This window comes from Aquila chrysaetos, chromosome 21 (assembly GCF_900496995.4).
Source record: "Aquila chrysaetos chrysaetos chromosome 21, bAquChr1.4, whole genome shotgun sequence".
Taxonomy (NCBI): domain Eukaryota; kingdom Metazoa; phylum Chordata; class Aves; order Accipitriformes; family Accipitridae; genus Aquila; species Aquila chrysaetos.
In genome coordinates, this window is record NC_044024.1 from 7642369 (window position 1) to 7669428 (window position 27060).

Below are 27060 nucleotides of genomic sequence, written 5' to 3' on the forward strand. Positions count from 1 at the left end.
CCCCACCTCCTGCCCAGGTGTCCCCCGGCAGAGCAGGGACCAGCCGGGGGCAGCCACCCAGCGCCCCGGCACATGGCACATGGCACGGCCACCGTGCCGGCAGGCGATGGGCTTCCTGCCCTCCGCGGGCGAACACCCCGTGCCCTCCTTGGGGGTGTCCCCAAGCTGCGGGGGGGGGCCGCAGGCTCCCCACACCCTGCAGCAAGCAGCCCTGCACAGTGGCCTCCCAGCAGCCCTCTCCTGCTCAGGACAGCTGTGTTATTAATTAGCGCGCTTACCGTCCTGGCCGCCACATAATTAGTGCATTCAGGCAGCGTGTCCCCCGCCGCCGCCCCGCGCCAACTCTCCTACCTGTCCATGCCAGGCTCGTCCCTCGTCTTCCCTCTACCCATGCGGTCCTGTGCTCCAGAGCCCAAATCCCAGGTGGGTCCCGCTCCTGCCTCATTTCCCACCCAACCCCGTGGGACGCGGGGCGGCGGGTCCTAACGAAACCGTTTCATTACCTCTGCCTCGCGGGGGCTGAACTTCAGCTGGAAAACAGACCCCAGCTGGAAGTGCTTGCCTCGGGACTGGTTTCGGAGCCCGCCGTCTGCAGTGAGGTCTCTCCCTCCCTCCTGGCAAGACGTGGAAAAAGGGTCCTGGCTCCCGCGGTTTTGTCCTCGGCCCCCCAGGACCCCCCGTTCCCAGAGCCCGGCAGGGCTGGCGCAGGCTCGACTCAGCTCTCGCCTGTGTCGAAACAGGCTCCTGGCTCTCCTGCTTGCAAAGAAAAAAATCTAACAACCTTTTAAAGCCTCGGAGAAGCAGGAGGTGCATTGGAAAACGGGCGATCCTGGGATTTATTATTTTTGACAATCTCATCATTTTGGGCCTGACTCACGGCTTTTGAATGTTTGGGACGGGCAGCAGAGGGGAAAAGTAGGTTTGCTCAGCACGGCCGGGGAGGAGGGTCAGGCGTCTGTGCAGTGACAAGGCGACGGAGGGGACCCTCGTCCTGTTTCCAGCCCCTCTCCCTCCTCGCCGGGGCTCGCGCCTGCCCCTGGACCCCGCAAGGCAGGTGGGCTGGCCGCCCCCCGGCCCCCCCCCGGCATGGCGCAGGAGGCAGCCCCCGTCCTGCTGGTTGTCCTCGCCAGGCTGGTGTCATCCACGTGGCACGAAGGTGAGTGCTGGGGCGTGCGGGGCTCGCGGGGGACGGCAGCCCGCGGGGTCCCGCTCCCGTCGGGGGGGCTCGCGGTGGGGAGGGACGGAGGGAGGGGTGCCCCGGTACGGCGACGCCGGCGAAAGCATCGGTGCCTGCGGGGTATGGGGAGCCTGCGGGGGTGCGCTGTGGGGTACGGGGAGGAGCGGAGGGAGTGCTGGGAGGCATCCGGAGAGGAGCAAGAAAACCAGCCTCTCCATCACGCCCTTGCCCGCGGGAGCGCAGCTTTCCCGCTGACTCCTTGCTCCCGCGGGGGCCATCGGCCGGCAGATGTTTGCTGGATGGAGCGCTCAGATCCAACCCCCACCCCCTGCAGCCGGGCAGCTGGGTCAAAGATCAAAAGCCCTTGTCCTGTTTGGGGGGGTTTCCCCCGTCCCTTCTCCCCGTCCCCATCCCCTTGCCATGCTGCCAGCACTGCTGGCTGGCGATGCTCCTGCGAGCCGGCCCCAGGTGAGAAATAAAAGCCAGCGCCTGCACGAAAAGGGAACATCGCAATTAAATGGAACATCTGCCTGCGGGCCCTGGCAGGGGGGCTCGGCAGCCCCCTCCCCGGCTCACCGACACATCCCCACCGCCAGCCCCACGGATGCCAGCCCTGCGCTCGCCCTGGGCCCCTCTGCTCCCCGAGGCAGCCATGGCAGCGTGGGAAGCGCGTCGGGATAAAAGGCTCGTGGAAACGCGTAGGCGACTTAAAGAAGCTTGTGGGAAGCGGTGGGGAGTAGCTCTGTAGTAAAGTTCATGTCGGAAAGATTTGTAATGGAGTTTCCTCCCCGTGACGGCGGGGCTGCCGCTTGGTTTGGCCTTGGCGGATATCCCCTTCCCAAAACCCGGAGCAGGGGGAAGGGGAGACGGGTGCAGCCGCAGCGGGGCTGCCGCTTCGCCCGGGGTCCCTTCCCAGGCTGAGCATCCCCGCCATGCCGGAGCGGGGAGCGCGGCGGGGTGGGCTGGCGGCGAGGAGGGGGCAGCGCTGGCGGGGGCCGACGGAAACGCGGCGGAAACGTGAGCTCAGTGCTGGGGAATGCCGCGGCCGGCCGAGGCACCGAGGGGCCGAGGGGAAAGGCGCCAACCCTCTCCCCCTGCGCGGCTCCCTCGCCCACGGGGACACGGTGTGGGCCAGAGGGTGGCCCGCGAGGATGGCGCAAGGCGGTCCTCCCCCCCCCGTCCGTGGGGCCAGGGGCCCCTCTGTACTGCACGGATGGCGTGGGGCCAGCGGCTCCGGCCAAGCCCCTCCAGCAGCGTCCCTCCAGCAACTTCATCCTTCCCTGGCGCGCAAGCGAGGGGCTGCATCCCCGCCAGCCCCCCGGCCGGGCGGCGTGCATCTCCTCCCTTGCCTTGGCCAGGGGCTCCGCTGGGACGGGCAGGAGAGGGCAGCTTGCTTCCTTCCCTTGGGACGCCCGGCGGCAGGGACGGTGCCACTGGAGCGGGTGGAAGAACTTCCCGGCAGCCCGAAACCGGGGGTCGGTGCCAGCCCGCTCTGTGCCAGCACCAGTTTCCTGCCATAACCGCGGCTGCTCCTGCCGCTGTTTAGTCTGCGGGCTGGTGTCGCTGGGGACTGGGCTCGCTGTCTGCCCAGCTTAACCCTTGGCGGCAGCCCCAAGGACAGCAGGACAGGGTCTGCCCAGGGATGGGATCGCTCGCTGGGAGTTGCGGGATGTTTCGGTGCTGGAGGGTGCAGCTACCCGGGGAGGCATCATCGCCCGGGTGCTGCCGCGGCCACGAACCATCACAGAGCTCCGTCGCCTCCTTCCTCCTCCCCAGGGTCCGGCTACTACACGGCTGAGAGCCACACCAATGAAGTGTACGTGGAAGAAGCCCCCCCCGAGCCTGCCCTGGACTACCGCCGAGGTAATGGCACCCAAACCCATCCCTCGCATCCTCATGGGGAAACCAAGGCACGGCGAGGCCGGGTGCCTCCCTCACCTCCCTCCTCTCCCCCAGTGCCCCAGTGGTGTGCCACGCTCAACATCCACCGCGGAGAAGCCACCTGCTACTCGCCCCGGGGGGGCTCCTACCGCAGCAGCCTGGGGACGCGCTGCGAGCTGAGCTGCGCCCGCGGGTACCGGCTGGTGGGGCCCAGTGCCGTCCAGTGCCTGCCCAGCCGCCACTGGTCCGGGATGGCGTACTGCCGACGTGAGTACGCCCCGGCCGTCGGCTTGCCGGCATCCCCGTGGGCACCCGCGGCGGCCGGTCCTGGGTGCTCTGCCCACTAGCATGGCCGGGCAGCCCCTTCCCTCCCCTCTTTCCTCTCTCCATCCCAGAAATCCGGTGCCACGTGCTGCCAGCGGTGCTGCGGGGCTCCTACGTGTGCTCGGCCGGCGTGCAGATGGATTCCCGCTGCGACTACACCTGCCTGCCTGGCTACCAGCTGGAGGGCGACCGGAGCCGCGTCTGCATGGAGGACGGGCGCTGGAGCGGGAGCGAGCCGATCTGTGTAGGTAAATTCTCACCCTACCGTTCTCCCACCTCCGTGCTGCAGGCCACCCTTCCATCCCTGGGGTACCTGCAGGTATCACCCCCCAAATCTGACCCAGGCATTGCCAGCTCCTGCACCTCCCGGCCCTGGGACCCCTGTCCCCGCTGCTCCCCGAGGTGCTGTTATCCCCGAAGCAGGAGCTGGTCCGGGGCACGTTGGTCCAGGATTGGGGCACTCGGTGCTGGCTTTAGAGCGGGCTCCGGGGTGCCTGGGCTGCGTGCAGCATCCCTAGGCTGGCTGAGCACCGGGGCCGGTGGCCGGCTCTGGTAGCCCAGGGCACCCGCAGGTTCCCCGACTCCCTTTCCTCCCTGCGGGTAGATACGGAGCCTCCCAAAATCCGCTGCCCGGACTCGCGGGAGCGGATAGCCGAGCCAGGCAAGCTGACCGCTACCGTCTACTGGGACCCCCCCCCGCGTGAAGGACTCTGCTGACGGCATCATCAAGAGGTGAGGGCAGAGGCACCCCGGGCACTGCCGGCGAGGGCTGGGGGCCACGCTGGGTGCCCCCTCCCTGATGGAGAAACCCGTCTGCTGAGTGCAGGGTGATGCTTCGGGGCCCAGAGCCCGGCTCCGAATTCCCCGAAGGAGAGCACGTAATCCGCTACACCGCCCACGACCAGGCGTACAACCGAGCCAGCTGCAAGTTCAGCGTCCGCGTCCAAGGTGAAGCGGGCTCCCCTGGGGCTGCTGGCTGCCTTCCCCCGGCTCCGGGCTCCGTGCCCCGCGGCTGGGGCCGTACCCCGTCACCCCCAGCCCTCACCCAGCTTCCCTCTTCCCAGTGAGGCGCTGCCCCGTCCTGAAGCCTCCGCAGAACGGCTACCTCTCCTGCACCTCCGACGGCAACAACTACGGGGCCGCCTGCGAGTATTTGTGTGACGGGGGCTACGAGCGGCAGGGCACCTCCCTGCGCGTCTGCCAGTCCACCCAGCAGTGGACGGGCTCCCAGCCCCTTTGTGCACGTAAGCGGCGCGGGGCAGGGGAGGATCTGCCCGCAGCGATGCCCGGTGCTCGGGGGGATGCTGCCCGGCGGGGCGAAGGGGTAGGGAAAGGGTGATGGGGGGCAAAATGGCATCTCCCCGCGCGCTCCTTCTCGCCCCAGCCATGCAGATCAACGTGGCCGTGAACTCGGCCGCCAGCCTGCTGGATCAGTTCCACGAGAAACGCCGCCTCCTTGTCATCTCGGCCCCCGACCCCTCTAACCGCTACTACAAGATGCAGATCTCCATGCTGCAGGTGAGGACCCCCTCCCTCTGCCCCCCCCTTCCCACCTCTACACCCCCCCCCCCTCACCCAGCACCCTCTCACCGCCCCCCTCTCTTCACAGCAAGCCGCCTGCGGGCTGGACCTGCGTCACGTCACCACCGTCGAGCTGGTGGGGCAGCCCCCGAACGAGGTGGGACGGATCCGGGAGCACCAGCTGTCCCTTGGCATCATCGAGGAGCTCAGGTAGGGGGGACGGGGGGGCTGTCCTGCAGAGCCAGGGGGTTGGGTAAGGGGACCGGGGATGGGGACAACTCTGGGGGTGGCAAAGCAGCTGGGTTCGTGGACAGCCCCTTCCTGCTGCACCAGAGGGGCTTGTGCCATGGGGGGACACCCCCGGCAAGTCTGAATACAGCATCGCCAGACCCTCCTGGAGCTCACAGCCCTGAGGAAGAGATGGGAGCCACCACCGCAGGAGGACCTGAGCACGGTTGCACGGGGCGGGCAGGCTCAGCCATCACTGGCAAACCCCCCCCCCCCCAGCCCTACCCAGCGGCTCCCCCCTGCACCCCCAGGCAGTTCCTGCACCTCACACGTTCCCCACTTCAACGCCGTGCTGCTGGACAAGGCGGGCGCCGACCGCGAGCGCTACATCTCCCCGATCAGCCCCGACGAGCTCTTCGTCTTCATCGACACCTACCTGCTGAGCGAGCGGGAGGCGGCGCGGCGGGCGCAGAGCGGGGACCCCTGCGAGTGAGGCAGCGCCGGGGAGACCCCCCCCCCGCTCCGCCGCCGCCGGCCTCAGGGGACGGACACCTTCATTTCTGCTTTTCTAGTCGCCCACCGTAGAGGAGGACCAGGGTGCCGAGGACCTCCAGGGGAAGGGGAGCCCCTCTCCGGCCGCTCTGGCACAGAGAGGCGAGCAGGGACGGGGATGGGGGCCGTGTGCCGGCAGCGTTCCCACCGCCCAGCAGCCGGGAGCGGCCTCCGGCTGCGGGGTGGGATGGCGCAGCCCGGCCAGGACCATGGTGGGAGACACCGGAGTGCCTCCGCTCAAACCCCAGGGCTGGGGGGGAGACGGGGAGCCAGACGCTGGGCTGCCAGAGCAGAGGAGAGCGGGCAGGGCAGGCAGGGCAACGGCACGACAGCCTCTAATACAGCAGCTTCACCCTCCCCGCGGCCATCCTCACCCCATGCACAACCTGAACCCGCTTCCTCCCACCCTGGGGTCAGCCCTGCCGGGCAGGCACTGCTGCCAGGGTCCTGCCAGAAAGGCTTTTTTAAAAGCAAACGGCCCCACGCTCAGCAAAGCCAGTAGGAGCCAGCCAGCGCGCAGCCCACCCCGAGGGCTCGCCATCCCCACCCTACCCCTCGCTTCCCCTTCCACCAGCCACGGGGCACCCTTCCTGGGAACTGTTTTGGCAGTAGGATATTAACTTGAAATAAATAAATTTGTATAAAAAGTCAGTGCTGGCAGAAGGTGTGCCGCAGAGAGGCGCGGGAAACAAATCCTTCCCGGGGACCGCTACCCCCAGCTCCCCCCCAGGTTGACCCCACACGGCTCCATCCCAGCCCCGCACCCAGCGCCGGGGCTTGGCTGTGCACGGCTGCTCCAGTCCTGGAGCCGGCAGCGTCCTGCAGAAGGAGGGTGGAGGAGGCAAGGGAGCAGACTGTGAAAACAGAGGGGGTGGGAGGAGGAAGAAGAATGGAAAGAAGAAAAAAGCCAACCACATTTGAAAGCATTTTGCCTGGGGGGGAAGAAGGGAGGGTCCGCAAGGACTCCAGTTCAGCCTGAAATTTGGTGCAAAGCCTAAGACAAAAGGAAAACCCTTTCTTTAAACGAAGCTAGGCCAAGACGACTTTCTGCCCAAGCCTGTTTAGAGAAGGTCATGTTTATTAAAGTATAAGCAAAAAGAAAAACCCACCCACGTTTGGCAGCCCTGCCAGGCCATGCAGCGGTGCCAGCCCTCGGCCGAGTCCTGGTGCCGACGCCGCAGCCTACGGCCTCAGCTTGGCCATGGTGGAGCGGAGCTGGAGCGTCCCCTCTGCCCACGAGCCCGGGTACTGGCACATCTTCTGCCACAGGTTCAGCTCCTCGCCCGTAGAGTCCATCCAGTCCACAGCCTGCCCGTTGCTCATGCCTGGCAGAAAGGATGGATGTGAGCAGAAGTCACTGCCGGAGCAGCCTCCTGCCCACAGCGAGGCAGCCCCAAGCAAGGCTGCTTGTCCCCAGGGTTTGATGGGACCCCAGGGCTCCTCACCATTGCCCACCCCCAGACGGACACCCCCGAGGAAGTCGTTGCTGGACAGTGGCTCCCGGTCCCAGACCGTCAGCTCCAGGCAGATGTGCTGCAGGTCCTCAGGGTTGACGCCGTTGTAGACAAAGGTGTGATTGTAATGAGGGTTCAGGGTCTTCTTCACCACAGGCGTCTTCCTCTTGGAGGCTTTGTTTTTGTGTGGCAGGAGGTAGCTGTGGGGAAGCAGCCCTTTGGGTTAGCAGCACGTGTGCAACCGCCTTCTGCCCCAGAGGCTGGGGCACCTCAGCACCCCAGGACCTGGCCTGAAGCCCACCTTCCCTGTTATGGCTCAGGAAGAAGGACCACGACGGTCTGCAAGGGGCCGGGTCTCTGCCCTGCCTCCTGAAAAGCCGCTCAGCAGACTGCAAGCAGTCTAAGGAGGGGAGAGGGCAAGGACCGGAGCCTCCTCGCCCCCAGCCACGCTGCCCGGTGGCTTGGTGACCTTCTGGGATGATGATTTGATGGCACCTGGAGCCCTGCCCTGCACACAGCCTCCCACCGCAACCTCTCAACCAGCCAAAACCCAGGAGAGCGTTTGCTCAGGAGCATCTTGTCACTGGGCAGATGGTGACTTTCAGGGTACCGACGCAGGCAGCGCGGGGCAGCTAGCGGAGAGACCCTTCCCTCCCCCAGGTCCCCGCGGCAGCTCTGGGAAGTGCCCCGGCACGCAGCCAGGGAGAACAGTGCCTTCATTGCCCCCCCCACCCAGGACTCACACTCACCCCTTGACAAAGCTGTCTGAGGTCCCCCCGGATTTGGCAGCCGTGAGGTTCTTGGCTTCTTTGATCCAGACCTGGAGCTCACCGCCTTCCCCTGGTTTGCCTGAGAAAAACCCAACACAGCAAGAATTAATCAACCTTAATTTCCACCACCACAGACTTCTGGAAAGGTCCTGCTGAACAGCCTTCATCACAGAGGCAGGTACAGATCCCCGGCTAGTATCTCCACTTGCCTCCTCCCTTACTGGTCCTGCCCGCCGAGGAGAAGGCAGACAATTGCTTCACGCGGGGCCCGATGGTCCAGCCTGGTCCAGCCCCAGGAAAGCACTGGGACCACTCGGCCAGCCTGAGGACAGCCCCGACCCAGAGCAGCCTTGCAGGCATCGCAGAGGAGAAGACTGCGGTGGTACCACCCAAGAAACCCACCCAGACCCAGCTCGCCTGGCCACGAGCGTGTCCCGCAGGCTACGCAGAGATCCTGGAGCTCCAGCACTCACCCTTCCTGCCGTTCCCAGTCCCGGGGTGCTTGGAAGATGGGATGTACTTCATGGAGACGACCAGCTCCCCCTTGTACTGGTGGAGACCAGCAGCATCCGCCCCAATCTGCAAAGAGGCCAGACTTACTCAAGACTGCTAGAGAGGCCAAAGCAGACACGGTGACGGCCTGGTCTGCGCGCAGCACAAGGGCCAAAGGGCTTGGCTTCTCCTGGAGGCACAAATCCCTGCAGACCCTCCCCAGCACCAAGTCAGACTCAGACCAGCTCCTTTGGGATCCTACTTTGGCTCAATCACCTCCCTTAGGAGACCCTGTTTAGGAGTTTCCACAAGCTGCTCGAGCCCCAGCAACACCAAGGGCTGAGCCCGCAGGACGAGTTAAGTCTAGAGAAGCAGACTTAAGTCCAGCAGCAGCATCTGCTGCTGCCATCGAGCTGCACGAAGGCCCTCTGCAACCCGCAGCAGGATGTCCCAGCCAATTTCCCCCATTCGCTTCCCTGATGTTGGCTCCAATTCCTCCCAGCTGGAACAGGGAGCTGGGAAGAGCTGCGCTCTTGGAGCAATCAGTCAAGCAGAATGAAAATACCTGATGGGGCAAAGACAAGTCTCGCAGCATCACATAGGGGACTTACTGAGGAGGAGGAGGGAAGCTAGGCTCAAGGCAGAAGATCTGCCCTTTTTTACTACACCAGTATTGCTCTCTGCTTCTGGGGTCTTCCTTTCTCCAAAGATTTGATTTGGCAGAAGCCGTTCGGCAGCTCTCGGCCGAGGTATCTGCCCACTGATGGCTAACCCCCCCCAGACAGGGCCAGGCAAGGGAGGCTGCGGGCAGCAGGGCTGGGGTGGTAGGGCCAGCACCTTGCCGTGCAGGGGCAGAAACTCTTCCAGGTGGCTCTCCAAGTTCCACGTGTCCAGTGGGACCTCCACCTCCCCCAGGAACGTGTTGCGGCCAAAGCGATCGTGGTGCCAGACCGAGAACTGCAGCGTCCTTGCAAGCAGGAGGGACTTGTTAATCTCGTACTAGGAAGAGAAACAGGAAAACCACCGGTGAGCAGGCAGCGTCAGGCAGGGGACAGGCTTGGCATACACCATGAACCGCAGCTCTCGAGCAGGAGACAGGTTTGAGGAGCAATGGATGCATGCAGGAGACTGTTTGTCTTCCTTTCCAAGCCTCCTGAAACCTCAAAGTCCTGGGGCAGTGGTGCAGGAGCCCGTGTTCTCCAGGCAAGCGGTCCTCGGAGCCCATGCACAGCCAGGACCAGGACTTCTGGCATCCGGCCACCCCACCCCGTCCCACCACAAGCGAAGCTCTGCCAGCCCACCAAGCCTCAGGTGGTCAGAGCGCGAGACCTCAGCAAACACGGGGCTGTGGGAGCCTGGAAACCAAACCACGGTTCCCACTTCCCTCCTGTCCGGAGAGCGCCTGGCCTGAGCCAGGGGCCAGAGCTCAGGGACGGAGCCAGCCGGTCCCACCAGCCCGTGGTGGCCGCAGCGGAGATGGTGAAGGGCAGCGCCAAGTTCTTCTGCCCTGGGGCCCAGAACTGCCTTATCTTTGCCTCTGCAGCCGTGCTGCCCTCCCTCCCACCACTGTAACCTGCCTGCAATGGCCTGGGAGCATCCTCCATGGAAAGCTATGTCCAGGGTAAGCAGAAAGCCCCAGCTCTGGGGAATGCCACAGGAGCCAGGAACACTGCCCGTGACACAAATTCACATCTGCAGCTGTGCCTCCACCCCACCACGGCACCCGGGGCTTGACACCACAGCCACATCAGAGCAGCGACCCAGCCTGGCAGTGGGTTTTTCCAGCTTTCGGGGCGCAGCGTCTGGACACGGGTCCTCTGCGGAGCCCCCGCCTCAGCGTTTGGAGCCCGTCCTTCCCCTGGTTTGTTCCAGCAGCATCCCCGGGGCCGAGTGCCTGCCCGGCCCCGCAGCGGGGAGCGGGCTGCACCCCAGCCCATCCCCGCTCACCTTCAGCAGCTCGTTGTACAGGGGGTTGATGGTGTTGCGTTTGATGGTCGTCTTGCGTTTCCCTTGCCGGGATTTGTCAGGCAGGAGATAGGTCTTCACGTACCTGAAGGCAGGGGCAGGCAGTGCTTCACCAAGGTCTCCCCACGACTAGCCCCCCGAGCTCCCCGGGACGACCCCAGCCCTCCTGCCTCGCCAAGACCCCCCCAGTTACAGCTACAGTCTCTGGTGGGCACCCCACAACCCAGCTGAGCACCGCCGGCGGTGCCACCAGCCATCGCCCCCTCCGGCTCTTACGGGTTGGAGCGCTTCTTGCCCTCGTCCCCGTAGGCCAGCTGGCGACACTCCTTCACGTGGATGAACAAGGTCTGCGTCTTCTGCTCGTAGCTCAGGGAGAAGGAGATTCCCCCGGTGACCGTGACGTTGCCGAAGTCTCCGGCCTCGCTGTAAATGCTGACCATGCTCCCCAGCGTGCTCTGGAAGACACGGCAGGGCTGAGCCGGGGCAGCATCACTTGACGGTCCCTCTTCATCCTCAGCAAGGCTACTCCCCACGCCTCCTCTGCACAGCCCCTCTCACCCCGCTGTGGCTGGGGAAGGCTGCCGAGCGCCTCCCACCCGCACGCAGCTCCCTGGAAGAGAGCTGGGTCTCCACGTTTCGATTCCCTTCAAGAGGGGGAAGCCCCCACACCCCAAGTTCTTGCCCATGCGCCCCAGGAGCTGCCCGCCCTGCCTTCTTCCACCTCAACCTGTCGGCGCTGCCCTTCTCCATCATTTCTTCCTGCGGCGGAGCAGAGCGCGGCCACACCGCGGGGACTCACCGAGGAGGTGCCGCTGCGCATGCTGCTGCGGGCCACCCTCTGGCGATGGATCTCCACCAGGTTATCGATGTCCTCCTCCTCCTCCTCCTGCAAGGAAAGAGACAAGCCACCCGCGTGGGGAGCCGCGGGGCACGGCCGGCCAGGCAGCCGGTTCCTCCACCCGGCAGCCGGCTCCGCGGCACGCCGAGGGGCACGCCGAGGGTCTCACCAGCTCCGTGTTGAGGCCAGGGACCGACTTGCTCCTGTCGCCCAAAGAGCCGCCTTCCCCCACAAAGTCCGCCGGGCGCAGGTCGATCACCGACTTGGTGTAGTCTGTACGAGAGATGGTGAGGCAGGAGGCAGCGACACGGTGCAGGACTAGCAGAGCCCTGCTGCTCCCTCCAGCAAGGGGCTGCCCCGGTCTCTCCCATCTCCACTGAAAGCCCGCCGCAGCCCAGGCAGAAGCGGTCACCCACCCCCTGCCGTGTCGGCACCCAAACCCCCCTGCACCCACGCAGCTCTCACCCGCAGGCCTCACCACCCGCCGGGGATTCTTCTTGAATATCATTTCGTGCTCATTCACCAAGGCGCCGCTGCAGCTCCCCACGGCAGCATCCTGAGGAGAAAAGGTCCCTTCAGTGCAGGGCAGCGTTGGGCACCCCACAATGCTCCCAGCCCTGTCCCCCAGGACAGGGCTGAGCCTGCCGGAGCAGTGGCACGCACCCGTCCGTCGGAGAACGCGTTTTTGGAGCGGAGAGGGAGGGTCAGGCTGGTGGCAGCGGGTCCTGCTGGCGCAGCAACCTGTTTTCCATCTCTGAGAGGGGTGGCTCTCTCCAGGGAGTTACTCCTGCGGAGGACACAGAAAGGTCTGTCCCAGGCTAACAGCACGGCTGGGAGAGCAAGCGCTGGCCGGGAAGTGCCATCTCCCCACAAGCTCCCCGGAGCACCCCAGCCTGGGGAGCAGAGGACCTGCCTGCCCAGGGACAGGTTTCAGCCCAGCCAGAGAAGCCAGCTCTCCCTCAGCAGACTGAGAAAAACGCACATGAGACAAAAGCCCTCACCGTCTACCAGGCCAGCCTTGCCAAGGACAACCCGCCCAGGGAGCCCCTCACCTGCCCCCCACGCCACCGGGACTAAGTCTGTAGCCATCCAGGCTCATGTTTTCCATGGACTCTGTGTCGCTTTTGCCATCCCGAGGATCTGAGGCATCCAGAAACAAACTGCAGACAAACAAAACCACAGGTATGTCCTGTTTGGCGAGTAGGCCAGCCTGAGAGAGAGAGCTTCTGCACCACCGATGATCTGAGCAGGGTGGCAACGTCCTTCCCGTCCCTGCAGCAGGTGAGGGCTGGCACCCGGAGCAGGGGAGACAGCAGGGATCCTCACCTGGGCCCCTCTCGGGGTGCTGGGGGGCTCTGCTGCTGGGCTGCGGAGGAGTTTTTGGGCTCGCTAAGCTGGGCTTTCTGGAGGAGGGTTTGTCCCACGGTCTCTCTTTTGCTGGCTGGAAGGAGAGAGGCATCAGGAGGACCACTGCTCCGAGCCCATTTCCAGAGCAGGAGCCGCTCCCAGCCAGCTCCGCAATGGGCAGAGGTGCACCAGGGAAAGCTGGAGCATCCCGGTGGGCCAGGCTGCAGGAGAAGGCATCGCTGCGGCACCCTTACCTGCCGACCTGTGCCGCAGGGACAGCCGCACCATGTCGCTGCCCAGCCGGTTGGCGAAGCGGTTGACCCTCTGGTCATAGAACCAGTCGCCCGTTGTCTTCTTCAGCTCGCTGCAGGGCAGGGAGGCGGTGGGGGGCAGTCAGGGGGTCAGGGGCAGTGGGGGGGCTGCTCCCTGCACCCCAACACCACCCTCGGTGCTGCCACCAGCCAAGGAGAGCACGGGCACAGTGGGCACTTTCGGCAGGTTGCTGGGCAGAGATGATGCACTGGGCAGACGACGGGCCCAGCTACATCCCCAGCAAACACAGGAGCGAGACGGGTTTTGTAGGACAGGGGAGGCCGAGAGGGAGGAAACCTGGGGTGCTTGAAACAGGCTGCGCGAGGGGCACGGGGCGATGCCGGAGTCAAGTAAGGGGGGAAAAAGAGCGGGCTGGGCGTGAAGGAGGCCCAAGAGTGGGGCACGACCCCATTCCCCATCACCCAACCATGGCTGCGCACCCCGGGAAGTGACGGCAGAGACAGCTGCCCTGCGCCGGAGAACACCGGCTGGGCTAGGAAAGGTTGGCCACAGGGCATCAAGCTGAGGTGACCGGGAAGAGGACGGGGACAGGAGGAGCGCGCAGAAGGTCCTCGCCGCTCGTCCCCAGCTACTCACGCCTCCTTGGTGCAGACTTTGCAGCGCCAGGAGCTGTTGGGGCCGTAGGAACGGCAGTCCCGACACACCAAGTGGTTGCAGCCCCTGCAGGTGTTGGCCTTGGGGCTGACGCGGCCCAGGCTCTGCTGGCAGCGGGCGCAGGTCCGCTCGCTGTAGCGCTGGCTGCCCCGCTTGGCACCCTTGCGCCGGATCTCCAGCAGCTCGTTCTTCAGCCGCCTGCTCGGACCCCAAGAGCGGGAGCTGTCAGAGCCGGGCCGGGACCCCCCGGGGCTGGGGCAGAAGCTGCCGCCCCAGCCCCATCGCCCCTCCGGCCGCCTCTAGAGCAAAGCGGGGAAACCAGCGCCCTGCCCGGCTCCGGCCACGTCCTCACCTGATTCTCCTCTCCTCCGCTTTGCGGAGCTCCTCGTCGCGCTGCAGGACCTGCAGGATCAAATCCCTCTCCGCGTCCGACAGGAAGGACAGATCCACGGCCTCCGACATCGTTCCACCCGGGATCGCCCACCCTCGCCGAGAAGTAGCTGGACGCGTCCGTGCTAGGAGCGAACCGGCCGCTTAGCGCAGCCCCACCTCTGCCGGGGACCCCGTGCCCGCACCCCGGGGCGGGCCTGGCTCCCACCCGCCCCGGCCCGGATCACGGCACCCGAGACACCGTCTCGCCGCGGCCGGCGCCCCGAGCTCCCGCACCCGGTTCTCCCAGCCGCCTCGGCGGCCCTGCCCAGGGCACGGCGCTGCTGCGGGCTGGGCTGTCGGCCGCCTGCCAGCCCCGGTGACCTCAGCCGGCTCCGTGGGACCGGGGCTGACGCCCAGCACCCCCGGGCACCCCCCTCCACCCCCGGGGAGGAAGGAGCTGCCCCGGGGCCGCTGCGCCCACGTATGTACCCCGGGGGTCGGAAAGCTGCTCGTCCCCCCCGCAGAGCAGCCGGGCTGCGGACGCGCTGCCGGAGCAGCGGCGGGGCGGGGGGGGGGGGGGGGAGGATCCGGCCCGGAGGGCGCTGACAGCCGGACCCCGACGGAGCCGGGCAGACCCCCCGCTCGGGGGTCTGCAGCCCGCTCCCCGCTGCTGCCGAGCCCGGCGGGGGGGACCCTCCCGTCCCCGCAGCCGCCCGGACCCCGGGCTCCTCTCTGCCCGGGGTGGGGGGGGTGTGTGTACGTCCAGGGCCACCGGGGCCGGGGGGGGGGGACGCGCCGGCAGCCCCGCGCCTGACCGGCCCCGGCGGCCCCCGGGACACCCCGTCCCCCCGCCAGCAAAGGGACCCCCCCCCCGGTCTCCCCCTCCGCGCCCCACGCGTGGCCGCCCGGTACCTGCAGCGGCTCCGGCCGGCGCCTCCCGGCAGCAGCGGGGACCGGGGGGGGGGACACCGGGAAGGGGGGGGGGCGGTGCCGCCTCCTTAAAGGGGCCGCACCCGCCACACCGACGGGGCGGGAGGCGGCGCCCGTCCCGTCCGGCCCCCGCGCTGCCGGGGACAGCAGCTCCTTCCCCCGGGGACCGTCCCCAACCCCGCGGGCTGCTCTCCCACCGCCCCCCGGCAGGGCTGGGCAGAGCCCGGCTCGGTGCCTGGAGCTGGGTGATCCGTCCCGGCTCTCCGGGATACGATCCCGGCGCGCTTCCCCGCAGCCCTATCTGGGAAGGCAGCTCCTCCCAAAGAGCACACACAGGCCGGCACAAAGTCTACAGCCACCCGCAATGCTGGGGTGCCAGCCCCGGGTCCCCAGCACGGCGGTGGGCGAGGGACCGGGACCCGAGCAGCAGGGTCGTGGTGTTCACCCAGCTCTGCCCGCAGCAGAGGATGGCCCCGCTGCGAGGCTCCAGCCTCCGCCCTTGTCCTTCGTGGGCAGAGGTACGGTCCCAGCAGGGCTCCTCGCGCTCTGCCCGCGGCACCACAGGCAATAGGGAAACGGTGAGCACACGTGGCAGGACGAGGTGTGGGGCTCACATCCGTGGGGAGGCAGCTTCTCGCCACGCAGGACGGCGGGGCTGCATAGGAGGCCGGCTGGGAGCAGCCCCAAAGCAAACACGAGGATGCAGCTCTGCCCACGCTTTCGGCTGCGCCCCAGGGCTCCCTGCCACAGGACAGGGAGAGCCAGAGGTTCCCAGCCCTGCGGGAGGAGGCAGGACACCTACACAGCGGAAAATCCACAGGGACACCGAAGAGCCAGCATCAGCTCCCTCCCCAAACAGGAGTTTCTCTGCAACAGGGGTAACCACACGATGCTCAGGCAAGAGAGCTTTAGGCTTGCAGGCAGAGGCTTTGCTCTCCCAGCCCCTCCACGCATTCGCCTGGGAGCTGGCGTCCCCAGGCCAGACCCCCACGCTTGCACCAGTGTTCACTTTTTAACTGGACACCAACCAGAGAGGTGGGAAACATCCTTATTTCTGCAAAAAGGTGAGAAGAAACCGAGATGAACAGATCTGTTTCCGGTACAATAAAAAAGCACGCTGGTAAATACAAGCACAAAGCCTGCCCCTGACTCGCTGAAACGAAGCCCGGCAGGAATCTGAGGTTTATTCAGCCCCGTGGCTCGCTCTCCTGTGTGAAAATGGGGCTGAAAGTGCCACCACATTTCCAAGATCGGGGCAGGACTCTGGGTGCTCTCAGCCCCAGCTCACCTCATCCTAGGCTGGGATACAGGTTCTGGAGAGATCTCCCATGGGAGCACATCCTGCCATGCCCTGGGGACGGGGAGGCACTGCTGGGCAGCGATGCCACCTGGGAACGAGGGGACGTAAAGCGCATCCAGGCTGGCAGCAGGCAACCGTAGCATCTCCTGGCCACCGATGCTCCAACATCAGCGTTTCGTGCGAGCTGGAGCCATCCTGGGGCCTGTGGCCAGCTAGGTGGGCAGCATCGGCCGGCACTCGAGGTCCAGCACGAGGTGATGCACGTGGGGCGCGTAGGACTTCACTGCCTCGATGTGCAGGATGCTGGTGCGCCACGGCTGCCCGTGCAGCTCTACCAGCAGCCCCTGGATCCGTGCCGCCGTGGCTTCAGCCCACCTCTGCCACTCAGGTCTGATCCTGGCCCCCAGCGTCTCCTTCCCACCATCCTCCGCTGGGCGCTGCGCCTCTCCATCAGAGCCGGCTCCCTCCAGAGACCCCCGCTCAGCCTGCAGGACCGGGGTCTGCGGAGGGGCCGGTGAGGGGACAGTCTCCACGTTGTGGTGGATGTGGAGAACCCCACCCGTGCCCTTCTTCAGGACACGGCAGGCCACCGGCCAGCCTTCCTCCGAGCTGGGAATCAGCCCCAGGTTCACCCGGTCCGCTACGTCCCGCAGCTCCAGCTGGAAGGAGAGGGGAGATAAGGGGGATGCCACGCGGGGATGGGGGGGTCCGCGGCCGGGCGGCACCACTCACCTGCCGGCTGTCCCCGTGGTGGATGCGGCAGCGGTCCTGCACGCCGTTCAGTGCCAGGTTCCTGCGCAGGGCCTCCACGGCATGGCCGTTCCACTCGCAGGCGTGGGCAAAGGCAGCCGCTGCGTGAACCAGGTACGGCAGCGTGAAATAGCCGATGCCTGGGGGCAGGAGGTGGCAGTGCTGAGGGCAGGGTCCTGGGACCGCCGGGGGGTCCACGCTCCTCCCCAGAGGCAGGGTGGGATGCGGATTGCCACCCCAGCTCTCTGAATCTGCTTTGCTCCGGGTTGGAACAAGCCCAGATGCTGGGAAAATGGAAATTCAACCCTCCCTCCTCTGCAAAAGCAAAATCTGTCTGAAAAAATGTTTACAGAGGAGCTTATTTTATCTTCAGTCTTTGTTCATTAGCTCAAGACCTGCCTTGCCCTGCTTCCGCTCAGTGCAGAAGTGCTCAGACTACCATTAATTTTAATTAATCCAGAGCAGTTCTGTGAGTGCCACTGCCTTTCTGTGTGGCATGTATTGAAAGCATTAACTTCCCTAAGTACAAAACAGCAGCTCTCTTGACATGCAAATGCCTGATGTGATCTCCCCAGTCATCTCACAGCACAGGACATCTCAGTTAGCGCCAGCCTGTCACGAAAGTGCATCAGTACAGGCTCAGGACATCTACGGGAGCTTTTTAGAAACAATCTTGAGGACAAATCTTTCTCCTGGATCCCAATGATTCCCGTGACCAGCACTAGATACAGAGCAGTGCTCTGCAGAGCCTGAGTGCAAGGTCATCCTAAGTGTCCAAAGGCAACAAGGACACAGGAGGAACAGCAGTGCCACGTTAGCTGAGGGCTCACAGACAGGGCAGGAGCTCTAAGCCTGGGTATTTTTCCAGTCCAGGCTGGAAACCATGTTTCACATCCACCCGGATGCCATCGGTACCTGCATCACTGCTCTCAGCCTGCCTGCCTGCCTCCGCAAGCCTGCCCTGCCAAATCCCTTCGCCATCCCCGTTACCTGCGTAGAGATCCACCAGGACCTCCCCGGAGCAGGGCAGCGAGGCCACGCGCAGCTTCTCTGTGATGTTGCCCGGTGAGAACATGCACTTGGTCACATCGAACGTGTACCTGGGAGATATCACCGGCCCAATGAGGGCAGCCCCTTCCCCGCACCGGCTGCGTCCTGCACCGTGGCTCCTGCCTACCTGATCCCGTTGTCCACGTGCTCCACCCAGCCATCCTGGCCCAGCAGCAGGGTGACACTGGGGGACCGCATCCCATCCGGCAACACCCGTCCTCGCCTGGCCAGCCGACGGGCACCCAGAGCTGAGGCGACCGTCTCCCAGAGCGCCGGACCTGCAACGCACCCATCCTCGGAGCTTTGGGAAAAGCCAGGACAGCTCTGCGGGCAGGATCTGGGCAGGCAGACCCTGCTCCCCCTTACCCAGCTTCTCCCACGGCGCAGCCCTGAAGCAATCCTCGCTTAGCAGGACCAGATCCCCATGCCGCTGCCAGGCACGGGGCACATCACGCTCCAGCTCCTCCGACCAGCTCTTGCCCAGCAGCCGCCGCAGCTCATCCCGCAGCTTCTGGGCAGGCGTCTGCCGGCGGGCTGCCCTGGAGGGGACGGGGTCCTGCGGGAGGGATGTGGCACGTGGGGCTGAGACCCCACCGCCCCATGGCGGGACTCAGGGAGGGGGGGGTCTCTCCCAACCTGGATCTGGACCAGTCCACAGGGTATCTCCTGGGGCAGCCGCAGCTGGGAGAGCTTCTCCTCAACCACGGGCAGGGCCACGCGGCCCCCCGGCACCTCCTGCAGCCGGTAGCGCCCGTCCAGGAGCTGCTCCTCTTCCAAATGCTCCCTGCAAGGCCAAGGCACAGTCAGGCCCTCCCCAGCCCCGCAGCCCACCCCACCACAGGGAAGAGACCCCCGTCCCGGGGTGTGAGGCTGGCCCTCCGAGCTCTCCTCCCCGCCAGCCCTGCCTGCGCCCTGCCAGAGCAGCCGCAGGGCTCCCGTTCCCCCTTGCAGGCTTACCTGAGGCGCTGGGCGAATCGCGGCTCCGCAGCCAGCGCAGGGACGGGGATGGGGACATCCCTGGCCTCCATCCTGCCAAGTCCCAGGACGGAGGGATGTCACCGGCTGGCAGGGATACGGCCGCCTGCCAGGCGGGCACGGGGTGTCTGGCTCGCAAGGGACAGGAGGGAGCGGGGGCTGGTGGGGGTCCCTGGCACCGCCATGCTGGGGGCATCGGAGCCCCCGCTGCACCCCGGGGCAGGGGGCTGGCTGCCCTGGTGGTGCTGCCACGGGGTGACCGGGGATGGGGTGCCCTGGGAGGTGGGATACCCTGGGGGGGGGGGGTGTCCCATGGGATGGGGTACTCTGGGGTGGGGGAATGGGGTGCTCCATGAAATGGGGTGCCCGGTGATGGGGTACCCCTGCGAATGGGGTGCCCGGGGTGTCAGGGGATGGGGTGCCCTGGGAGTGGGGTGCCCAGGGGATGGGGTACCCCTGGGAATGGGGTGCCCGGGGTGTCAGGGGATGGGGTGCCCTGGGAGTGGGGTCCCCTGGGGATGCGGTGCCCTGGGAGTGGGGTGCCCGGGGGATGGGGTACCCCAGGGGATGGGGTGCCCTGGGAGTGGGGTGCTCCAGGGATAAGGGTTGGTGTGTCGGGGCATAGGGTGCCTCAGGGGATGGGGTGCCCTGGGAGCGGGGTGCCCGGGGGACTGTGCCTCAGGGCCGGTGCCCGGGACTGCACTCCTGAGGCCGCGGGGCTGCCCCGGGAAGGGCTCCCCAAGGACCCAGCAGCCCCGGGCCGGGTGTCCCGGCCGCCCACCGCCCCGCTCCCCGCTCCTACCGAGCGCGGCGCGCAGGGGGTCAGCGGCGTGGCCCCGTGTTTCCCGTCGGAGCGCTTTCCCCGCTGCGCCGCGCCGCCTCCATGTTTGTTGGGGGAGCGGCCGGAAGCGGAAGTGGGGGGGATGGCGTGGGGCGTGGGACCGGAAGCGGCGGCGAGGCCCGGGCGGCGGGATGGCGGGGCTGTCGGTGCGGGACCCCGCCGTGGACCGCTCCCTGCGCTCCGTCTTCGGTGAGCGGCACGGGGGCGGGCGGGGACAGGGACAGGGACAGGGACAGGGACGGGGGTGAGGGTGAGGGTGAGGATGAGGATGAAGGCGAGGGGGGGCCGGCCGAGTCCTTCCCGCCGTTGGGGGCCGGTACCCGCGCAGCCCTCGGCCTCCACGCTCACCGGCGGCCACCGTCTCTTTTCCACAGTGGGGAATATCCCGTACGAAGCCACAGAGGAGCAGCTGAAGGACATTTTCTCAGAGGTTGGGCCTGTGGTCAGCTTTAGGTGAGAATGCCTGCCGGTCTCCCCCTCCTCGGTTCCTGAAGGCAGCGTGGGCAAACCGAGCCCCGCGGGTGGCCGGGGGCTGTGGAGGGGCATGCTGCGCGGAGCCAGTCTTCCGACGGGCAGGAACAAAGCAGTGCACGGCGGTGCGGCTTCTGGGCGGTTTGGGAGGCTGTGGCAGCCGTGCTTGGGGTGCAGGCACGGAGATCCTGTGCCGAGGTCGCCTGGAGATGCAGAGCGTAACGGCCCGAGCGCAACAGCCTGAATGTGGGCACGCTGCTCCGGGCTGGAGGCAGCTGCCCTGCTGTGGCATGGGGCTGGGGCAGATAAGCCCTCAGGTCGCGATCAGGCTCTATGCAAAGAGATGGAAGTGTAGAGCACTCCCATCCCAGCAGCTCTGCAGGGATGTTTTCCTGGCTTGGCACCAGGCTTCAGAGAGCTCCCAGTTAAGGGTTTGGGAGCTCCAGGAGCAGCCAGTCCAGTCCTGTGCCCACAAGAGCTGCCTTTGTGGGGTCATGGAAAGCACAGCGCTTGCGCTGGTGGCCTTCCTGCATACTGGAGTTTTGGGAACACCCATCGGCCTGCATCCAGGAGGTCTTTTGGCTCTGGCTTAGGGCCGACTGTTGTGCACCTTGATCTGACTCTGGTGCCTTCACTCTGCTCCCCAGCGCTCCTGTGCGGTGTACCCCAAAAGCTCCCTCCCGACTGATGGGGAGCTGTGGGCACGGCGCGCTGCTCGATGCCTGCGCAGCCCTCAGCCGTGGTGGTTCTCTCCTCCTCGCTGTGCAGGCTGGTGTATGACAGGGAGACAGGAAAGCCGAAGGGCTATGGCTTCTGTGAATACCAAGACCAGGAAACGGCCCTCAGTGCTATGCGGAACCTGAACGGACGAGAGTTCAGCGGGAGGGCCCTGCGCGTCGACAATGCGGCCAGCGAGAAGAACAAGGAGGAGCTGAAAAGTGAGTTTGAATTTTATGGTGGAGAGTGCACTGATGTCATGCTGGGCCTGGCCTTTTCAGTGTTACAAAGCGTGCCTCTTCTGCGAGGCTGGGAAGGTGGAGACCTCGTGGAGCTGACCTGCTCCAAGCGATGTAGCAAGTAGTTTTGCAGAGGGATGGATGGGCTCAGCTCTGTTTTCTCTCCCAGATGATCTCCCCGTTTTCACCGCCCCCCCTTCCCTGTAACGGCATGGTACTTCCCTTCTAATGAGCCTGTTAAAAACGGCCAGTCCACATTGCCATACGAGGTCACAAACTCTGTTGCAGGCTTGGGCACAGGCGCACCCATCATAGAGTCACCTTATGGGGACCCTGTCAATCCCGAAGATGCTCCTGAGTCCATCAGCCGAGCAGTAGCCAGCCTGCCACCCGAGCAGATGTTTGAGCTGATGAAGCAGATGAAGGTAAGTGAAGCGGAGGGCTGTGCTCCCTGCTCGCTGCGTGAGCACAGCTTCTACCACCGCTGCCCGTGCCCTCGCAGCCCTGTCGCGCCTTGCCCGAGCTCTGATCTGCGTGTGTCTTCTCAGTTGTGTGTCCAGAACAGCCCCCAGGAAGCCAGGAACATGCTGCTCCAGAACCCCCAGCTGGCTTACGCCCTGCTGCAGGCCCAGGTCGTCATGAGGATCGTCGACCCGGAGATCGCACTGGTTTGTCCCTTCCTGCCTCATCTGGGGTCGGTAGGGTATCGGTGGCAGCCTGTTACAGACGGCAGGTGGAAGAGAACTCCTTTCTCCTTGTTCTGTCCCTAGAAAATCCTGCATCGCCAGACCAGCGTTCCTCCTCTGATCCCAGGCAACCAGCAGCCAGTGCCAGGGCCAGGGCCTGGACCGGGACCGGGGCCTGGGCCAGGGCCAAACGCCCAGCTGAACCCGCAGAATACCCCCTCGTCCCAGCCGCAGCCCATAGTAAGAGCCTATACGACACACGTATTGTGCGGGGGAGAGATGGGCATTCCCGGCTCCAGCTCTCCCAGCTGGGGTGCGCGTGCCCGAGTGACGGGGCTTCCCTGAGGTCCGGTTTCTCTCCTGGGTAGGGTGGGATGCACGTAAACGGCGCTCCTCCTCTGATGCAGCCGCCCATGCAGGGAGGAGTGCCGGCCCCAGGACAGATGGCAGCCCCTGTACAGGGCCCAGGCCCCGGCCCCATGGCTCCAGGAGGTGAGTGCGTGGGTTTTGGCTGAGGTGCCCTGGGCATACGGGTCCTACGGACAGTCCCCCTTTACCTTCCCCCTCACCGGAGGGCTTGGCCCCGTGAGAGCACACGTAGTCCCATACCATGTGTTGTGGTTGTGGCTGCCGCCAGCAGCGGTCCAGAAAGCTGGCTTATCTCTGTGGGGAACCAACACCGAGAAAATAAACCTCCAGATGCTCCCCCGGGAGCTGGGAGAGGGGGAGGTATTTGGGGCTAAAGGAATCGGTTAGTTGTGTAGGGATGGCCAAGGAGGAGGTATCTGATCTCTGCCTGTTCCCTCTCAGGTGGGATGCAGCCGCAGGTGGGGATGCCAGGTGGAGGGCCTGTCCCCTTGGAGCGTGGACAAGGTAAAACGGATGTGAGTTAGTGCTGTGTGTCACGTGAGCCTCGTTGCGGCGAGGGCCCAGGCCACGGGTGCTGAGCAGTGCTGCGCCGAGAGCCCCTGCCAGCTACCCGCAGCCTTGCCGTCCCTGGATCCGGGGCAGCTCCTGCAGCGCTGGGCTGCACCCGGGTTTGTTCGCTTAGGCGCAAGGCTGTGGTAGCAGCTCTCCTGCTTCCAGGGCCCCAACCCATGCACCGGTTTGCTCCCAGCTTGTTCTGCGCCGTGTTATGCAGATGAGCCCTGGAAGCCAGGAGAGCTGCCGGTCCCCGCAGAGCCCCACCGAGCGGGACGTGCCTGTATTTTCCATCTCTCTGTGAGCCCATGTCTGTCCCTGTGCTTGTGCGGGCAGGCAGAGCTTGCTCTTTTCTGGTCCCTGTCCTGCTCCTTTGCTGCCTGGGTGCTGGGAAGCAGCTTGTGCTGCCGCCGCGTCTGCCCGCCTCTGCGAGTGCTCCCTGCGCCGTGCCCGGCAGAGGGAGCTGGGCTTTCGCTTTTGCTTGTGACAGTGAGTGCAAGGCTTGGCAGGGAATTTCCCGGTGAGTGATGGCTTGGCTTTCCCTCCGCAGGCACGGTCTGTACGGCCCAGCCCCGGAGCCGGATTCCTTACGGTTCACACGTTGTGTGGCTGCCCCATCAAGCCATGCGCCGGGGTTAGCGCAACCAAGGCGTTCCTGTTCTCCCAGTAATAAGGCACGCAGGCAGTTGACACCCCTATTGCCTTGACTTGTATCGTGGGCCTTGTTTCAAGAACGTGGCAAACCTGTTCTGAGATCCTCTGGTCTTAGGTACTTAGGGGTAGCTGACTCTCATTTTCTTTGGGGTGGGCACCATCTTCCTGAGAGCAACCTGGTAGTTCTTGGCACCCGCAAGGTTTTGGAGAGCAGACAGAAAGCTGGCACTGGGGAGTGCCATGGGAAGCTGTGGGCAGGGGCAGAAGCAGCAGCTGGCTGGCTGTGCATTGAGGGGCGCAGCATGGCCCCGCAGAATGCCGATTGTTTCGGCAGGATGTCCTCCTGCCCTGCACGTTCACACAGTGAGCGAGGGAAGGGCTGTGCCAAGCTGGCTGTCACACCTGTGGTGGCTGAGGTGGCGTTAATGGAAGAGGTTGATAAAGCCAGACCTGCAGCATGCAGCATCTTCTCTGTAGGTTTTCCGGGGGACTTCAGGGAGCGGAAGTGATCCTGCAGGCAGCACTGTCCCCAAGGCTGAGTGCATGTGTGCATACACTATTTACGTGTCTGCTCTTCTCCCTCTTTTCCTGCTGCTTGCCCAGGGAACCTGCAGCTCTCGCCCGTGGGACCTGCCAGGCCTGCGTCTATCGAACGCGTTCAAGGTATCCCGGCACTCGCCAGCTCCCTCCTCCCATGGAGCTTGTTGTGGAGTGTACAGAGAGCAGCTTTTACCCCACTATGCTCAGGGCTGGGGACTGGTGTATCACTCCGTGTAGCCTGGCAGGATTAAGAGGAGGAGGCAGGATTTCCTCCGGGGCCAGAGGAGAGAGCAGGCTAGTGCTGTGCACAGAGAGCCACTAGTGGAAAAGGAGAGCCTGCCTGGAGAGGGCCCTTGCCTAGGATCCAGCCCCCTTTGACACCTCGCTGCCAGGTCTTACTTTGCTCCTGGCCCCACATCAGCAGGGTGTTGATGCCCGCGCTCGTAGGGATTGCCACGGGGGCACCCACGCTTGTTTTGATCACCTGGTGCCATTAGGAGCCTGAGGTAGAGCCAGAGAGGGAAAGAGAGGGATAAAAGCAGCAGCCAGGGAAGGGGCCTCGGCGCGCCGTGGCCTCGTGCGAGGGGCTGCCCCCCCAGCGGTCAGCGCGGCTCACCCGCCTGCGCGCCGGGGAGCAGCGAGGCCACCCCGCACCCTAGCCCCAAGAGCGCTGGGGGACAGTCTCAGCACGGCGCTGGTCATGCAGATCCTCACGAGCTCTTGTGTGTCTCCCTGGCAGTGCCCATGCCAGACCCGAGGGCCCCTATGCAGCGTGGACCTCTACCTGCTAGTGGCCCGCCGCCCCGAGGCCTTTTGGGAGATGCCCCGAATGACCCTCGCGGAGGGACCCTGCTCTCAGTCACTGGAGAAGTGGAGCCCAGGTGAGGGGAGAGGGAAGGAGAGGAGCCCTTGGCACCGTCCCCTGCCCAAGGGTGACCTCTCGCTGAGGACAGGGATGGCACCAGCCTTCCGGGAGTCACCGCTGCCTGGTCGGAGGCCTGTGTGCTGCCGACCGCGGGGGCCGGCCCGTTTCCCCGGGGACGGGGCATCCCCGGGGTGATGGCAGCAGCCCTGCGGCATGGGGCCGACAGCACCCGTCCCTGTGCCAGCCTCACCCTCCTCCCCTGCGGCCGGCTTCGGGGGCAATCCCAGCGCTCTGCCCAGACCGTGCCAAGCCAGCGTCTGATTTACACTCTCTCGCTTTTTCTCCTCCTCCTGCTTTGCTCTCCTCGTCTCTCTGCGTCAGAGGTTACCTTGGGCCGCCCCACCAGGGAGCCCCTATGCACCATATGCCTGGTCATGACAGCCGTGGCCCCCCCCCATGAGATGAGGGGGGGACCCATGGGAGAACCCCGACCACTGATGGGAGAGCCGCGGGGGCCCTTGATGGATGCTCGAGGTGAGAGAGGGGGCATGAAATAATGGGTGGCTTAAAGCATACGGACAAGAAGTCAGAGTGGAGCCCGCTGCCCCGACGCGAGACGTAGAAGGGGGATTTGGGCAGTGAAGCGACTGACTCCGGGGCAAGGAGGGACAGTCCCACGGGGCAAGGGACTTCCTTCCTCCAGGCATGTCTCCTCTGCCCCCAGCCCTGCACCTTCCAGGCATTTGCTAGCCCCCAGACAAAGGAGGCAGCGGGCTCGCTCCCACGCTCCCTGCGGCGCTGCTCCCTTCAACAGCTCGCCTTGTCTTTCCTCTGCAGTCGGAAGAGATCCCCGAGGGCTGGAGCCACGAGGATTGGAGCCACGGGGGCTGGAGCCCCGGGTGATGGAGGCGCGAGCTCTGGAGGCGCGAGGCCTGGAGCCACGGGTCCTGGAGCCGCGAGTGCTGGAAGCCAGGGCCATGGAGGCCAGGGTCATGGAGCCCCGGGGCCTGGAGCCTCGAGGGCCTGGTCCCAACCCACGTGGCCCTATGCCTGGTGGGATACAGGGTCCTGGGCCACTTAACATGGGAGCCAGTGGCCCGCAGGGGCCCCGCCAGGTACACACAACGCCTCTGCTCAGCTGGTTGGGCACCGACGGTGTCTTGTAGGTTGGGGCTGGGTGGGAGGCGTGATCGCGTTCTGCAGCACGTAGAGAGGGGAGGGTGTCCTGCGGAGCAGCGCCTCTGGGAAGCACAAGGCCTGGATCGGTGGCTCTCTGAGGGGTTCAGGGCACGCGTCGCATCTCCCCAGGCATTGCCCATCTGCTGGGCACAGGACGAGGTTCAGGCCCCTCTCCACCTCTTCCTGATGCGCAGGAAGGAGTGCGGGAGTTGGAGGCAGAGGAGAGCACGTAAAACGTACGGTAGCCTGTCTCTCTTCACGCTTGGGCGTCTTCAGGCTGTCTGTGAGGGCATCCATCTGATCATCTGCTTTACGTTCCTGTATTTGTATGGCTGAGTCCAGGGACCCCGTGGTCCTTACCCCCTCTCTCGTGCCCGCAGGTTCCTAACATGGCAGGGGCAGGCATGCAGGGAGGAGGCATTCCTGGGGCAGGGGTCCAAGGAGCTGGTCAGCCTGGAGGCTTTAGCCCTGGACAGAGCCAGGTCACCCCCCAGGATCACGAGAAGGTGAGAGGACAAAAAGGGAAGGGTGAGACAGCAGGAGTGGCACTTCCTACGTGCCTTACTGTGGCGGGGACAGCCCCTTCCTGACTAGTAACCCGTGGCTGCTCGCACGTCTCTGATTCCCCCCTCTCCCCACAGGCAGCCCTGATCATGCAGGTTCTGCAGCTGACGGCGGACCAGATTGCCATGCTGCCTCCGGAGCAACGGCAGAGCATCCTTATTCTAAAGGAGCAAATCCAGAAGTCCACGGGAGCACCCTGACAGGTGATGTCTTCAACCCAGCCTCGGCCTGTGCCTGCTCCCTGTCAGTAAATCAGAGAGCTGCTCAGGATGGGGCTCTACCCTGCTTTTCCTCTTTATGCTGGGGCTCACTCTCTTTCCCTTCCTTCTCTTAGCCCTGGAGGTGCCGTCCGCCTGGATAGAGGCGATGCTCCGTGGCAGCTGCTTCCCATTGCTGTCTGAGCTGATGCTGCGTTTTGGGAGAGGTTTCTCCTCCCCCCCCAATGTTTCCCCTCCCATTCATCCTTTTTTCTGTGTGTATATTTTATGACGTTCAAAATAAAGTGGGAGGAGGGTTTGAGTAAAGCCATG

The 27060-nt window shown here is 65.2% G+C and overlaps 4 protein-coding genes across 6 annotated transcripts; 2 read left to right on the forward strand and 2 right to left on the reverse strand.

The window, feature by feature from the left end:
- Positions 1-95: 95 nt before the first annotated feature.
- Positions 96-6334, forward strand: SRPX2 (sushi repeat containing protein X-linked 2). Its single transcript, XM_029996887.1, is given in 12 exon segments — positions 96-1156; positions 2954-3040; positions 3134-3325; positions 3454-3630; positions 3987-4072; positions 4074-4114; positions 4209-4330; positions 4447-4626; positions 4767-4900; positions 4992-5113; positions 5443-5467; positions 5469-6334. Coding segments are annotated over 12 exon segments (1392 nt in total). The 5' UTR covers positions 96-1086; the 3' UTR covers positions 5625-6334.
- Positions 6335-6743: 409 nt separating this feature from the next.
- Positions 6744-15722, reverse strand: SYTL4 (synaptotagmin like 4). Its single transcript, XM_029996886.2, has 17 exons — positions 14761-15722; positions 13829-13991; positions 13459-13674; positions 12804-12913; positions 12529-12643; positions 12255-12362; positions 11866-11989; positions 11668-11758; positions 11372-11475; positions 11164-11250; positions 10641-10819; positions 10347-10449; positions 9237-9398; positions 8381-8486; positions 7887-7986; positions 7129-7337; positions 6744-7008 (listed from the first exon to the last, which is right to left on the reverse strand). The coding sequence occupies exons 2-17, from the start codon at positions 13936-13938 to the stop codon at positions 6866-6868; spliced, it is 2067 nt and encodes a 688-aa protein (XP_029852746.1). The 5' UTR covers positions 13939-13991; positions 14761-15722; the 3' UTR covers positions 6744-6865.
- Positions 15723-15814: 92 nt separating this feature from the next.
- Positions 15815-19757, reverse strand: TRMT12 (tRNA methyltransferase 12 homolog). 3 transcript variants are annotated; one of them, XM_029996888.1, is made up of 8 exons: positions 19656-19757; positions 18836-18907; positions 18515-18662; positions 18245-18434; positions 18006-18156; positions 17819-17928; positions 16811-16968; positions 15815-16737 (listed from the first exon to the last, which is right to left on the reverse strand). In XM_029996888.1, the coding sequence occupies exons 2-8, from the start codon at positions 18904-18906 to the stop codon at positions 16291-16293; spliced, it is 1275 nt and encodes a 424-aa protein (XP_029852748.1). In that variant the 5' UTR covers position 18907; positions 19656-19757; the 3' UTR covers positions 15815-16290. The 3 variants fall into 3 exon arrangements, with proteins under 3 accessions (XP_029852748.1, XP_029852749.1, XP_029852751.1); XM_029996889.2 differs by having other exon boundaries at positions 18836-18981; positions 19656-19743; XM_029996891.2 differs by having other exon boundaries at positions 18836-18940; positions 19656-19733.
- CSTF2 (cleavage stimulation factor subunit 2) lies at positions 19750-27054 on the forward strand. Its single transcript, XM_029996892.2, is given in 15 exon segments — positions 19750-19883; positions 20069-20147; positions 20934-21103; positions 21410-21546; positions 21670-21789; positions 21892-22047; positions 22176-22299; positions 22618-22680; positions 24662-24803; positions 25169-25234; positions 25236-25322; positions 25605-25902; positions 26347-26472; positions 26608-26733; positions 26865-27054. Coding segments are annotated over 14 exon segments (1749 nt in total). The 5' UTR covers positions 19750-19825; the 3' UTR covers positions 26731-26733; positions 26865-27054.
- Positions 27055-27060: the final 6 nt, after the last annotated feature.